At 41.8% G+C, this 16,228-nt stretch overlaps 1 protein-coding gene across 1 annotated transcript in view; it reads right to left on the bottom strand.

Moving 5' to 3' along the window:
- LOC134791255 (Fanconi anemia group I protein homolog) overlaps nt 1-16,228 on the bottom strand; it is a 46,843-nt gene that overhangs the window by 28,707 nt on the left and 1,908 nt on the right. The window contains exons 4-13 of the mRNA XM_063762237.1: nt 15,919-16,086; nt 15,585-15,695; nt 14,054-14,184; nt 13,584-13,777; nt 11,763-11,890; nt 9,536-9,750; nt 8,452-8,653; nt 7,539-7,703; nt 6,776-6,879; nt 5,859-6,004 (exon numbers count right to left, since the gene is read on the bottom strand). Coding sequence (XP_063618307.1) covers nt 5,859-6,004; nt 6,776-6,879; nt 7,539-7,703; nt 8,452-8,653; nt 9,536-9,750; nt 11,763-11,890; nt 13,584-13,777; nt 14,054-14,184; nt 15,585-15,695; nt 15,919-16,086 — 1,564 coding nt within the window. The remainder of the gene's footprint in view (nt 1-5,858; nt 6,005-6,775; nt 6,880-7,538; nt 7,704-8,451; nt 8,654-9,535; nt 9,751-11,762; nt 11,891-13,583; nt 13,778-14,053; nt 14,185-15,584; nt 15,696-15,918; nt 16,087-16,228) is intronic.

The following is a 16,228-nucleotide window of genomic DNA, read 5'->3' as shown; positions in this document are numbered from 1 at the left end:
ATCAGCAAATGTACAATTTGTATGATCGTGCCTGATATTTGAGATCACAGAAAATAAATATTTTAAATCCACTATTCTGCGACCTTCTAAAATTTTGTTTTATCATGATTCATGATCAAAAAGCTCGGATTCAATAGTCATATCAAACGTCGATTATGCAGTTGATGATGAGCTTGCATTTTCTACCATTGGTGCTGCAAATGCATCAACCGGTGGCGATAAACTTTGCCCTCTTGTAAAACAAATTACTATTGTGATTGCGTCCAGCAAAAGGCCAAAATTCGGTTTACTTTCCTGTTTAAAATATTACTAATTTATTCATATTTCAGATTAGGTACATAGGTAACTGTCTGAATGTTACAATGCCAGCTGGCAAATTCTATCACATTTGTTTGTTTGGTAGTCATGGTAACATTCACTTACATTGATATCCTTATTAAGATCTGTATCTTATTATCCAGACCTTAAAATATTGCCACCGTTGCCCTTTAAAAAAATACTGTTTAAATAATTGGCTACTCAAACAATGCTTCTATAGTATAAATAATGACTACACAAAAATGGGTAGTATTGTATATAATGCACGAAATAAGGCCCGATTCTTAAGCGGGTTTAAATTTTGAGGCCATGTCCGCTAATACTATAGACAAAATATCAAGTTTAATAAACACAAAAAAAAAAACATTGATGGGCCTTATTTTATAATTTAGGCCTTACTTTGTAATTTAAAGTAGAGTTAGGCCAAGAAAAATCTATAGCGATTTTGGTAGAACACGCAGTGCAAGTATTATTTCAAACGTCGCTTCTATGAAATTATGACATATAAATAACACTTGCACTGCGTGTGCTATCAAAATTGCTGTAGACTTTTCTTGGTCTGACTCTAAAATATTCTTTATTACACCACAAACATAAAAACAAATTAAAAAAAAACCGGCGAAGTGCAAGTCGGACTCGCACACGAAGGGTTCCGTACCATTATTTATAAAAACGGTCACCCATCCAAGTACTGACCCCGCCCGACGTTGCTTAACTTCGGTCAAAAATCACGTTTGTTGTATGGGAGGCCCCACTAAAATTTTTATTTTATCCTGTTTTTAGTATTTGTTGTTATAGCGGCAACAGAAATAAATCATCTGTGAAAATTTCAACTGTCTAGCTATCACGGTTCGTGAGATACAGCCTGGTGACAGACGGACGGACGGACAGCGGAATCTTAGTAATAGGGTCCCGTGTGTTCCCTTTGGGTACGGAACCCTAAAACCGATTTACAATGTAGATAAAGGTAGCAACAGGCGGTCTTATCGCTGTTAGTTCTTATTCTTCGTTTGTTTAGCATTAGAGTGAAGGTGACGTGTCTTTTTTAAGCATGCAATCGTATAATTATTTAGCTTTTTTTGTAATAGTTATGTACTTAGTGGTTAATATTAGTATTTACTATTTTTTTTTTCAATAATGCTTAAAAACGAAGTATAGACATGACAACTAAATATAAACGCCATTGTAGGGCAGGATATACAGAACATGAATCATTTGTACTGTCACGCTCCGTGATTGTTGAGCCATTTAGGGTTCTAGCTAAATTGGACATTCCATAGAGCACGAGTAAGTATGGAACAACCAATTCAGCTAGGACCCTAAATTGCTCGACAATTACGAAGCGTGCCTGTAGGTACCTAAAAATTTTGTTAACCCATTTTAACCATGCAATAAAATATTTTTGATTTTGATTTCTAATTTGAAATATTAGATGTAAAAAGTTCATAATAGATTGTATATCATAACTACAAAAATGTGTTCCCTACTCTCAACCTAAAACCCCTTGTATCTTAGGATCTAGATATTTTCACACAAGACGGTTTATCGATAACTTCTTACATCACTAGATTATCGACATTAAATGTCGACTATTGCCCATCACTTTTCTGGCTGTGTACGTATTTAGAAACTTGACTCCGCCCCTAAAATTAGTGCCATAGGGACAACTGCAGCTGAGGCGAAAAATCCTGCGTAAAAATGACAAAAATCGAGGTTTCGTAGTCCTCTTTTTCCTCCCCCAAAACTTAACCAATCGTAACCAAATTTGGAAATCTAAATGATTATGAAATTATCTGTGTCGGACCGTTTTGCTTTTTTGGCTAATTGATATCAGTTTTGAATACCACGCCTCTCATTGCGGCATAGTCTATTAGGCCATTTTGGCCGTTTTTGAAGGGCTCTAGCGCCTTAAAAAACAAAAATATCAAAAAAAGCAAAACGGTCCGACACAGATATTGACAATATTAATCTGTGTTGAAAAAATCATTGCTCTAGCTTCAAAAACCACGGAGGAAAACGAGGACTACGTTTGTATGGAGGAATGACCACTCCTGTTGGCTCTTAAACCTAGGACGTTTTTGCTCTATATTCCAGGCAGAGGTATACGCCATTCTAGAATGTGCGTCAATCAATCTGCAAAGCAACTACGGCAACCATACTATCTATATCCATTCGGATAGCCAGGCGGCACTCTTAGCTCTAACCTCCGATGTCACCACATCGAGGCTGGTTGAGAACTGCAGGCAACTATTGAACAACCTTGGAGCCAGGAACAAGGTTGTTCTACGTTGGGTCCCGGGGCATGCGGGTATCGTAGGAAACGAGAAGGCCGACGAACTCGCGCGAGCAGGGGCTAAGGGGAAGAACTACAGTCCTGAGCCCTTTTGTGGTATCCCCAAAAGCCTAACGCGGCTCACCCTAAAGACCTACTGTCACTACAAAACCATTCAACTCTGGAGAGAAACAACAGGTTTGAACCATTCCAAAGCGCTTATCAAGGCCTTCAGCAAAAAGGCGTCCTCGAACGCCTTAGCGCTGTCTAGGAACCAACTGCGCAACTTGGTAAGGGTGCTTACCGGGCATTGCGGCCTAAATAAGCACATGCGCACCATGGGGAAACGTGACATAGGGCGGTGCAGACTCTGCATGGAGGCGGAGGAGACGCCCTTGCACATCCTCACAGAGTGCCCTTGCCTAATGCGTACTCGTGACCTAATCTTGGGCGGACACATATTACGCCCGGAGGAGGTAAAGTCTCTCGAGACCAAAAGGATCCTGCAGCTATTCGAAGTTGCAGGGTTGGATCGAGAGTTGTAATAGGTGGCGATCACAATAGATCAGGAATGGTCGCAGTGATACATAGGCTTTGGAGCCTTATATAGCCCCTAATAAAGAAGAAGAAGAAGAAGTGTCAGAAACATTAAAAATATAGGTATGTACAATCAAAAATAAAATATATAAATAAATACTTAGAGATGTATAAGGTCTCCAAGTGTCCAAAACTAAAATTAAATTAAACAATTTAATCAAGCGAGAACATCATTGTCTCATGTGTCAATTCTACTGGACACTAGCATATTTAATTCACAATGTAAAAAAAAAAAAACAATATTTATTTACTTATTATACTAATGAAATCAAGCTACCTGCTTAAAGGCATCTCTATCGTTTATAAAATCATTTACAGTGTAGTACGCCTTACTTAACAAGGAGCGCTTAATGTGCGACTTAAATTTGTGAAGTGGTAAATTCACTACATCAGTGGGGACTTTGTTATAAAAACGTGTACAGTTCCCGACGAAAGACGTACTAACCTTACGGAGGCGGTGGGCGGGCACGGCAAGCTTATGTTTGTTTCTAGTGTTATAGTTATGGATATCACTGTTAACCTTGAATTCGTGGATGTTTTTCCGAACATACATAATATTCTCTAGTATGTATTGAGATGCAACGGTAAGAATGTTAACTTCTTTGAATTTCTCTCTTAGGGATACTCGAGCGCCCAGTCCATAGATGGAACGTACAGCTCGTTTTTGCAGCACAAATATTGTCTGAATATCTGCCGCTTTTCCCCACAACAGAATTCCATATGACATAACACTATGGAAGTAACTAAAGTATACCAGCCTGGCCGTCTCTACGTTTGTTAGCTGTTTGATTCTCCTCACTGCATAGGCTGCTGAACTAAGTTTTCCGGCTAGAGTGCCTATATGTGCATGCCATTGCAGTTTGGAGTCTAGAGTGACTCCCAGGAAAACAGTTCGATCCTCAAATTCCAGCGTATCACCTTTTATTTTAATCTTGCTGTTATTTACCTGCTTGACGTTAGGTAGCGTAAACTTGATGCATTTGGTTTTCTTGGCGTTCAAAAGCAAATTGTTTGCCGTAAACCAGTTTACTATGGTAGATAGCGCGTCATTAATGCTCTCGAAGCTATTTTCCTTTCTGTCCACTTTAAATATAAGGGAAGTGTCATCTGCAAATAACACTATATCATGTCTATCTTGCACAACTTTTGGTAAGTCATTAATGTATACCAAAAACAGGAAGGGACCAAGAATTGAACCTTGAGGCACTCCGAGGGCTACCGGGGACCCCGCCGATTGAGTTCCATTAATAACTACTCGCTGAGTTCTATCCGAAAGGTACGATGAGACCAGGTCAAGGGCACTAGCTTTTATCCCATAGCGGCTTAATTTTCTCTTTAAATTTTCGTGATCAACGCAATCAAATGCCTTTGACAGATCACAGAAAATTCCAACAGCATCTTGAGCTTTTTCCCAGGCATCAAAGATGTGTTTTAGAAGTACCGCACCGGCGTCAGTAGTTGATCGACCTTTGGTGAAACCAAATTGATTGCTATCAAGCAGTTTGTTTCTGTTGAAATGTGACAATAGTTGATTCAGAATAAGTTTCTCGAACACTTTGCTTAATGCCGGTAGTATTGAAATCGGTCTAAAGTTCGTGGGATCTGTTCTTGTTCCTGATTTAAACAGAGGGATAATTTTGCTATGTTTCATAATATCTGGAAAAATTCCAGCATCAATGCATCTGTTGAAAATCTCAGCTAAGTATGGTGTAATTGACTCAATAATGGAATCTAATACTTTGACAGACAGGCCCCAAAGATCTTCTGTTTTCTTTAAATTTAAAGACCTAAAAGTCTTAAGAACTATATTCGGAGAGACATACGAAAATTTGAAGATTTCTGTACATTCTGCCACATTTGTCTTCAAAATTTCTTCAGCGACGTCTGGCGATGAATTAAGGGATCTTGTTGTTTCTACCGGGATATTCGAGAAAAACCGCTCAAAATGATCTGCCACTTGACGGTCGGAACTTACTAAAGTGTCAGCAATTCGTAGGTTGTAGTGCGGATCCTTCAGTTTACGTTTTCCAGTTTCATTGCTGATAACTTGCCATACAGTTTTGACTTTATCGCTGGAATTTAGGATCTTTTTCGACAAATAATCGACTTTAGCGGCGACACACAACATCTTAAAAGATTTAGAATAATTCTTGACGTACTCCAGAAATTCCGGTCTTTTATCAGTTGCCTTTAAATCATATAAGTCGTAGAGCCGGCGTCTTTTCTCGTGAATATCCGGTGTAGCCCAGTCGCTAAATTTAGTCTTGGCCTTGCCTTGCACCTTTTTCTGAATGAAACAGGCATCAAATTCCTTTTTAATACAATTAAACAACTCGGAACTCAAACAGTCAGGGTTTTCCTGGGTACATGAAAGACAACATAATTGTTTAGTAATATTGTTTGTTATAATGTGTGTAATAGTGCCATAATTAACAGTTTTTTGTCTTTATACTTAATTTTTGTATCGCAAGTGTGATGAAAAACATTGTGTGTAACTCGGGGCGTAAGTTGAATATTGCAAACGAGAGTAAGTTAAATCGCTCCGGCAAGCCGTCGCGATTTAACTTACTCTCGTTTGCAATATTCAACTTACGCCCCATGTTGCACAATGTACTATATTTTACGAAATGGAAATTTGTTAAAGACCACCTGCCTACAAGATTGTACTAACCACTAATACGGCGGTGGGTCCGTTGATTAGCACACACTTGTCCCAAAGCACTTGGTCCTCGTCCAGATATTTGGTGATGTGCTCGTTCAGAAACTCAAGCACGCACTCGTGGAGGGCCGGCTTGTCTTTCACGCACTCGTACAGTCCTGTTATACAAAACAGAGAAACAAAATGTAAAAAACACCCGGCCAAGTTGCGAGTCGGACTCGCGCACCAAAGGTTCCGTATCATTCCGTAATATCGAACAAAAAACCGGACAAATGCGAGTCGGACTCGCCCACCGAGGGTTCCGTACTTTTTAGTATTTGTTGTTATAGCGGCAACAGAAATACATCATCTGTGAAAATTTCAACTGCCTAGCTATCACGGTTCATGAGATATTCAGCCTGGTGATAGACAGACAGACGGACAGTGGAATCTTAGTCGTGGGGTCCCGTTTTTTCCTTTGGTACCCTAAAAAAAGCTGCTGACCATTATAACTTCACACAAGCTAGGCAGTAAGAATGTAATACATATCCCTAAAAGCACTATACTTGAACACTTGGCATGCAAACTTAGCGTGGCATGCAAAAACTGGCGATTTCTACTGCAGACGGCTCTTCTTATAAAACGTTTGCCGACCCCATAGACCAGCGGTCGGCAACCTTTTAGCAGCCAAGGGCCACATAGTACTTAAGGAAGATGACGCGGGCTGTACTTTGTTAATATGTGTAACTTTATCAGACATTGTTGTTTGACAATACTACATACAAAATAGCCAGGGGGGCTCGCGGGCCGCAAGTGAGAGGTTCGCGGGCCGCACAGCCCGCGGGCCGCCTGTTGCCGACCGCTGCCATAGACCAAGACCCAAACTTTTTCGTATAGTGTAAGAAGATGGATTGTTGTATGATAATTATTATAATAACAGTGATACATACTAGTGTAAAGCAGTTGTTTGACGGCCGCATCTTGTACAAGGCACCGTCGTAGTACCGACACCACCTCCAGACATACTGACTCGTTGCGCACACTAGACGCCGCTCTGTAACAAACAACGGTTTTTTCTATAACCGAAACAGATCGCAAAGGCTAAAGAAAAAGGCTAGGCACGGACTGACTTTAGAGTATAATAGCATAGCCTTTCGCTGCCGCGCCGGGCACATGTGAGCGATTTTATTATGCAAAATTAAAAGCGCGGCGTTCAATGTGGCGCCTTGCCTTTCAAAGATTTCATATTTGAGAAATGTGGATAAGAACGCGAAGCTTAACGCAGACGACACTGCAATCCATAAATAAACATGTTGTTAGATATGCCAAGTGCAAAGAAACATAAACCACTGACTGCAGACTTTTTTGGGTTCCTGATAGTTGAAACCATTTATAATCTGTGGGTTTTGATCTCATTGAGATTTTTTAAAGTAACGGAATAATGTAAAATGGAATAACTAGGCCCCGTGCATGAACTATAGGGGGCAGCATAGGACCCGTCAGATTTTTGGCGCGAGGCGTAAATGTGTCGTTTATGCTTCCGATGTAGCCCACAAGATGGCAGAATCTAATATGCACAAGGAAACGTACCGAAGAGAACGGTAGATGGTGCCACTTGCTTTGGCAATGTACATGGTACATGTGCACATAATATGTTTCCGATTCAAGCCACAAGATGGCAGACCCTCCAACGCGCACGGTCCCTATACTTACGGGGCTCCGGCTTGTGTGGAGTGCACAATAGTGAGCTGTGTCAGATACGAGGCGTGGCTGTCCTCGCTGTACCCGCTCTGGCTGCTGCTGAATGTCCCGGACACCTTCACGTGGCGCAGGACGGTCAGGAAGCCGGACAGTGCGAGGCGGCGGTGCGCTGAGTCCCTGTTAAACGAAAACACTTGCTTGAAAACTGTTTAGATTTAATGTAGAAAATCAATATAAAATTGCTAGTGACCTCATGCTATTGTCACTGTGACAAGGTACGAAATGGTACTGAAATTAAATTCCTTGACCGCACAGGTATCGGCAGCATAATAAAATCATTTTTGGCAGATTCTTATTAATGGCGCCATCTCATCATGGTGTTAAGACTTTTTTTAAGAGCTCACTAGATGAGATAGAATAAAGAATGTCTAATATGCTTTCTTCTTCTTCTAAGTCGGTCCCTTACTGCTGAGGATCGTGGCTCCGTATACTAATTTCCCTTATAGTAGCTCTCCACTTCTCCCTGTCGGATGCTTTGTGGAAAGCGTTGCTTAGTGTGATGTCCATCTGGGCGGATATTTGGTCACGCCGTCTCGTTGGACTTGGTCCTCTAGGCCGTCTGCCGTCCACCTTTCCCATCACCACAAGTCTCTCCAAGTTGTCAGGGTCTCTGCGGGCTATGTGACCGAAGTATCTCAGTACTCGTTGAAGACAGATGGTGGTGGAGGATGGTGGATAGTCTAGGTTCCTTTTCCAATTATGCTTTAGAACTACTTTTATTCCTACTTCACGTTTAGGTGTCATAAATTGTATTTCTATAATGGTGTGTTTCCATCTGTCCCATTCCACGTGACAGGGTCGGGAACGATTCATTCCCATCTGTGTCCGTGATCAAATACATGACTTTGCTAAGGTAAGTAAATACCTAGAGTTGATCCCCTTCCTGCACACCATGAACAGGCAGTCCCTCGTCCTCGCACTGAAGTTGATCAGCGGATGTACGGCCTCTAGTACGAGGGCGCAGCTCTTGAAGTCGGCCGACGGTCTGCAGTTCTCCAATATGGCGCTCAGTTGGGAGCAGCGCTCCACCGAGATGGGGGTCAATTTGCAGAGGACGAACAGGCAATCTGAAAAAGAGTTTTTACCTTTTGGACGCCAATGACCGATATATCCGCACCGATTAATCGGTCACAGACCACAGAGCAACATAGACCTACGTGCATATGCATGAAGTTCAATTTCAGTTTTGATACTTCTATTCGGTGACGTGGCGTCCGAGTGACAGCTTTTGCGTTTGACACAGCGTCGAAAGGGTTAAATATAAAGACAGTGTTTTAGGTTGGTAATCCACTTGTCCAATTTCTTGGTCCAATGTACATTGCGTCCCGCTCTCTCACTAAGCAAAATGTGAGACGCAAATACACATTGGATAAAGAAATTGGACAGGTGGAATACCACCCTTAGTCGGTCGTGACTTCAGGCATAAACTTTTGGAGCTAAGTCTAGGAATATTTGACACAACTTTTGATACTGCATTGAGAACCAAGGTTGTTGACATAGGGGGGAGAGTCAAAGCGTTTCTGACCCGCTTCGTTATGGAGATCCTATGTCCAGTAGTGGACGTCTTTCGGCTGATATGATGATGATGATGATGATTTAACTTGCCCTGTTAGTATGTATATATGTTAGTGTGGGTCAAATCTTGGAAGCTAAATTTGACGCACTAATTTCCCATTGAGATGAAAATTTGCATACATATGTAGATCGGATGACAATGCAATATTATGATGACATGGAGCTGATCTGACGATGGAGACAAGACGTGGCTCACGTGCCCATGGGAACTCTGTGATAAAACAACACAAACTAATTGAGTTTGGGGTTGTAGAATTGTCTCGACAAGTATTAGCTGCCTGTGGAAAGAAAAGTACAGTCATCGATAAAAGCTTGTACTAAAAATGTAATTTTTGCTATAAACTTGTTTATTTTCTGTGAATTGTTGAATATACCTGCGTACTGCCTCTGAGGGTTGGCCGTGTTCAATCTATCCGCTAACGTGGCCAGTATATGTGGTGCTGTCTCCGGCTGCGCCTTGCTAAGCCTCGCCAGTATGAGTTTGGCGAGCGACCAGCAGGAGCTGGCGTGGGGCCTCCCGCGGGGGGTGGACAGTAGGGAGAAGGCGAGGCTGATGAGGCCTAGGACTGTGAGTTGGCGATGGCTGGCACTGAAAATGGATATCGTTGCCCACAATGTTAACTGACAGCGGTGGACCCTATGCTTCTTGTAATAGGTAAGGTCCACTGATGTACAGTTAGGAGTGTTGCTGTTTGTACAAATATGTATTTATTTATTATATAAAATTTGTAAAGCCGGTGTAAAGGTGGTGGCCGAGTGGATCTGACGTCCGACTTTCAATCCGGAGGTCGCGGGTTCAAATCCTGGCTCGTACCAACGAGTTTATCGAAACTTATTCACGGAATATCATTTCATATTTACCACTAGCTTTTCGGTGAAGGAAAATCATCGTGAGGAAACCTGCATACATCCGCGAAGAAATTGAAAGGTGTATGTGAAAGTCCTCAACCCGCATTGGGCCAGCGTGGGAACTATAGCCCAAAACCTTTTCATGCTTGATAGGAGGCCTGTGCCCAGCAGTGGGACGTATATAGGCTAAATTATTATTATATTATAAAATGTGTAAAGTCTAAAACTAAATTGACAGATGATACAGATGGCGTGATGTTTGAGGTGCAAATATTTCATAGGATTGCTTGATATAAGATCCGCCAAGTCCATACAATGTGGTTACTAATAATGACAATGCTAATGAGTATGTGGTTTCATAATCAAACCACCGTGTATGGTTCATAATAGTATTTTATACAATCGTGATATAATAGAGAGCATTTCAGTCGAGTACCGTGTTTAGACAACGAAGCTTGCTGAGTTGTCTAAGTAAGGTACGAGATTGAAAAGCTTGATTATATCACTATTGTATACAATACTTTTTCTACGCGTCACCAAAAATAATACTTTTAAACTAGTAGAATCATACAAACAAACCAAACCAAAAGCTAAGATACGCGAGCAGCCGCGATACCTTTCATACTGGTACGCGCCCCGGCGGGCTGGTCAACCACACCTTCTCGTAACTCATGAGGCCCTGGTACTTGCTCCACGCTAAATTCAATTTTTAGACAGCTGTTTTCTCGATTTCGGCCACCGTAGTCTATGGAGACTAACAAGCAACGCTAAGTGGTTTTCGTAGTCTATGGATGTTGCTATATTAAGGGTGTCACATGCGCGTTTCTGACTTATGAAGCAATGTTTCTACTATACAACCTAAAATAAATAATTATTTTGTGCTATGGTTTTGTTTCGTCCTCTTGATCGCGGCGAGCTGTGATTGGTCAATTTCATTATAGTTGACTAAACTGTATCGATATGAATATTATAGTTGAGTTGGGAGCCCATACATTAAAAATACCCAATTGCAGTTTGGTATAAGAAATCTTAATTCAAGAATTACAGTCGACGAGTAGAAAATAGTTATTTGTACAACAAGAGATCAAAGTTTGATATTTCTTCGAGTGCTTATTTTTAGTCCCGTGCAAGCGAAAGATTCTATAATAGATTCACGAGCGTAGCGAGTGAATCTAATTTAGAATCTTGAGCGTAGTAAGGGATTCAAAAGCGCACGAGATGTAAATAACTTTGATCTCGTGTAGTACACAAAATTTTTCACCCTAAGCAGTGAGAACATACCTAGAGGGACGGAGATAATAGAACCCCAGTATATCGAACTTGTATTAGACCCCGCATGTTGAAATGACATTTGACTATAAAGGTAACTTGAATGTATTTTTGTCTCACTCAGTGAGCAAAATCGCTTTTTGATCACTGAGTGAGACAAACTCAGTGAGCAAAATGCGATTTAGCTCACTGCGTGAGACAAAATTACTCAGTGAGCAAAATCGCATTTTGCTCACTGTTTTTAAGAAGCAAAGTACCCTTGTTCGAGCTGCTGAGGTGAAAACTGTATTTAAATAACTATAACTAATAAGATAAACGTAAATAATTTGCATTGAACATAAATGAATTTTCTAACTGACGTGCCGTCATATGTATAATATTCTATGGCAAAGAAACGGCCAGTGCGGGTTGGAACCTCTGTGGTTCCTACAAGTATAATTGTATACATCTGTTTGAAATGAGACAGTCCTGGCCGAAGTATACCTCTCGGTGGTGAGCGCGCGCAGCACGGCGGCGGCGGCGGCGGCGCGCGGCAGCACGGCGCGTGCGCCCGCGCACGCCGCGCGCACCAGCTCGTCAGCTTCGCGAGACAGGATGCCCGCTTTCATTACCTGCACATGATAATGACGATGAATTTTTAATTCACGTTATTAGAGTGTAGCTGATCCACTCTCTGGTGCGCCCTTAAGGCCAGCGCAAACCGGCGGAGCGCAGCGCAGATCACCGAGGAGGATTTACGCCGCGCAGCGCACACCGGCGAGGTAAAATCCCCCGCGATACCGCGAGCGCCCGCCAGCCCGAGCCCTGGCGGTCGGCACACCAGGGAGCACTGCGGCGCGGGCCGGGGGATGCCGCGGCATGTACTCTATCACAAGGAACTAGTGTGCACGAGTTCTCCCCCGTCATCCCGGTGCTACTCCGGCGCACTCGGGAGGCATCGGCGCATGCCGGGGGATGCCGCGGCATGCCGGCGCCTACCGCCGCGGTATCCTCTAACGTGCTCCTCGATGCCGTAGAGTAACAATCCTCCGTGATGCTCCGAGGTCGGTCTCAAAGCATTTAAATTTATACCTGAAAGTAATTGGAATAGGGAAGAAAATACATTGATAATTTTAAAGTGATCTGCGCTGCGCTCCGCCGGTTTGCGCAGGCCTTTAGATGGCTCACGTACCCTATCTTCTTGCTAAATATCCTAACGCATCTTGGGCGTGCAAATATACTTCTTAGGGAACAAATCTAATTATTTTATTATTTTATTTGTTTTTTTGAGGTTTTATGTAGTGCCACTAATAACTACCTTAGAGGATATAACCAACGGGCACGCCATGACTATAATTTTCGGTACAAAATAGTCTGCCGTTTTTTGCGGGGGAGGGGCACATCAAATGTATACGTAACGTAAACATAGCCATGTCAGATAAACGTCAGTCCATACATGTGGTTGACATGTCGTTGACCATTGGCCGCCTATTTTTGACAGAGGGGAACCCCTGTTAATGACCACTCCGTTAGTTATATTCTCTAAGATAACTACTATACATTTTTTTTGCTAGCCTATTATGGTGTCGCACTGCCGGGCAAAGGCCTCTCCCACTTTCTTCCACGACTCCCGACATAGCGCCTGCTCTGGCCAGTTACTGAGAAAGGTGTCTAGGTCGTCCCGCCATCTCCGTTTGGGCCTGCCGCGTCGGCGCCCTTCTTCTGGCATCCACTTGGTAGCTACACTAGCCCATCTGTCTGGATGCATGCGGAAGACGTGACCGGCCCAGTCCCATTCGAGCCTAGCAGTCTTCTCGCCATACTAGGTGTACATAATCCAATAAATTGTAACTAAAATAGCTAGATGTCATACAGACATACACTAATGAAAAAGTAACCGAGTCCACCGGTGGCCGAGGCCGGAGTCGAACCGGTATTATTAGCTCGAAACATCGTCGCAAAAAATAGACACAACTTCAGCTGGAGACTCCAGCTCGATTCCGGTCTCGGCCACCGGTATAGTCCGACAAGAATTTGTAAAAAAATATTGAGGGCGCCACTTAGTAACATAACTGTCACATTTTTGACGTAAAATGCTTAAACATGGCAACAATTTAGTATGGAAATTTTTTAGTTCCTATTTATTTAATTTCTACTATTTTATGTTGCACTATAAACTTGACCACTTTTCCTTTAGTGTATGACATCTATTTCAGTTTATAATCTGCGAATACAAATTACTGGTACAGTGGCCACCAGATATATCAGACCGCCTAGGTGTGTATAAATATCTTAACAAAGCATTTATTATCATAATGTATTTACATCTAAGCAATGAGCCCTACAGTCGCTCTCCGCACATAGGGCTAAAGCCAGGTCCAGTAGGAAAGGTGCCCGGAGCAACTGTGACCGAGGCCATCCCCGGAGCACCTTGCAGAGCTGGGGCTTCTCCATGCCCTCCACTATGTGGTAGATGCAGGTGGAGAGGCAGCGGCTTACTTCCGCTGGGCTGTGAGGTACTGGGAAAATAAAAAAACAATAAGAATTGTACTTTCAACAGTTTCAACTACTCAAAAAAACCGGTCAAGAGCGATTATAATATAAAAGTCCAGTTTTAAATAATTGACCTGATTAGTGATTATGATATGTTATGACTAAAGTTCTTTGGTGAATAAAAACGAAACAGCAGGGGTTACGCCTTACGCGTTACGCTGTCTCGAGTTTAACATTTTTTCCCCACCTCAAAAAGTGCACAGATCCGCTAAAGAAGTTTTCACTTCAAAAATAAAAATTACCAATATCATCAATATCCATAGTAGTAGCCTCCGAATCGGGTGTGGGAGGCGCCAGTTTGCTGTACAGCTGGGCACTGAAGTAGTGCCCGAGGTGGGATAGCACTATGTCGAAATCATGCGTTTTGCATAGCCTGTAAATAAACAAATCAAACTTCAATAGTGCATGAACTATAGGGGGCAGCATAGGAGCCGTCAGATTTTTGGCGCGAAACGTAAATGTGTCGTTTATGCTTCCGATGTAGCTCGCAAGATGGCAGAAGGCAGAACCTACTATGCACAAGGAAACGTATCGACGAGAACGGCAGATGGTAGCACTTTGATAGATAGATAATAGTTTATTCATCACACATGGTAATAGGTACATTAAAGATATACATCGTGTACACAATATCTATACTACTAACAAGTGCGACTAGTCAGGAAATATTAAACTAAGATGCATGCATGTCATAATTTGTAACATTCACATTTCATTAAATTCATTTAAGTTATACAGAGTATTTTTTAATAATAGGTCTTTCACTTGAGCACGAAACACTGTCAATCTTGATTCCTTTTTGAGATGTTCGGGTAATTTATTATATAAATTACGACCAATAACTCCTGGCATTTTTTTTGCCATTGCGATTTTATGGGGGCTCATGCAGAGGTCATTTGGATAACGATTTGGGCGCTCCGATTCTCCTTTCTTTCTGAACGTGTGTATATTCTCCCTGACAAACATAATAGTTTCATATATGTATTGGGCCACTGATGTCATGATTTTCAGGGTTTTGAAAAACTCTCGGCATGTGTCTTTGTATCCAGCATTCATGATCACTCTTATAGCCTGCTTTTGCATTTTCAGTACTCTCTCATGGTCCGATGAGTTTCCCCACAGTATTATACCATATGTCATAATAGAGTGTACATAAGCGTAATATGATTGAATGGGACACTTACGTGAAATAATTGTGCGAAGTTGTTTAAGGGCGTAAACGCCAGTAGCCATTTTAGCACATACATTATCTATATGAGTCTTCCATGTCATAGCAGGATCAATGGTAAAGCCTAACATTTTAACCATAGTCGAACTTTTTAAGCAGGAACCATTTGAGAGATCTATTTTTACTTCATCACTGATAGGAGTCTTTCCGTTAAAGAACATAACATGGGTCTTGTCCGAGTTTAAAGTAAGGCCATTATCGTTAAACCACGTATGTAGAATATCCATTATTAATTTTATTTTTCCTATAATCATTTCATTGGTGTTACCTTTTACGACTATAGTAGTGTCATCTGCATATATTATAAATTTACCATCTATGTCTAGTTCTGCAAGATCATTCATGAACAGCAAAAATAGGGTATTGCCTAGCGCTGACCCTTGAGGTACTCGGTACTTGGCAATGTATATGTGCACATGTTTCCGATTCAGGCCACAAGATGGCATACCCTCCAACGCGCACGGTCCGTATACAAATCATTTGCTTTATACATCCCGAATGGTAAATACGAAATATCATTTGATATTAAAACTGGTTTCACTTACTTTATCAGCTGGTGGACAAGTGCGGGCAGCGTGTCTGGCGGGCAGTCCATGATGTATGTGCAGATTTTGTTCACCACCTGCTTGTGCTCATTGCGGGGAAGCTGCATGTCACTGGAAAATACATGTATGATCAAAGTTTGGCTGGAAGAGATCGCACTTTAGCTGTTGTTGCCAGACAGCCTGTTGCTACTAAATTCTTAATATATAATTAAGTTACTTTGCTTTTTTATATTCTCAAAGAAGAGCTGCATTTACAGATTTAGAAAAAATATAGTCAGCAAAAAATGACAGTACAGAATTCTCAATGGACAACTTTGTTAGAAACAGAACTAACTTGAACATGGCAGTGAGCTGCACCAATTGCCGCTCCTTCCAGCCACACTGGCACAGAGTCCGGATGCACTGTTCCCTGTATTCAGCCGACGTCATGTCTGTACCGCAGTGCTTCACCGTGTCCGCTGCAGAGAGGGTGTTCAAGCACTCAGGGAGTATGTCTCTCCATCTGAAATATTTGAATAAAAACTTGATAAAAAAATACTTAGATGATTTAGGGCATGCAATATCCCATGCATGACTATAGTAATGTGTGTTACAAGGGATCAAAATGATATATTTCCATCAAGGGCGTACATTGAATCCTGAAT

This window comes from Cydia splendana, chromosome 6 (assembly GCF_910591565.1).
Source record: "Cydia splendana chromosome 6, ilCydSple1.2, whole genome shotgun sequence".
Classification (NCBI taxonomy): Eukaryota; Metazoa; Arthropoda; class Insecta; order Lepidoptera; family Tortricidae; genus Cydia; species Cydia splendana.
The sequence above is the reverse complement of the archived record's forward strand: the minus strand, read 5'-3'. Positions and strand labels throughout refer to the sequence as shown.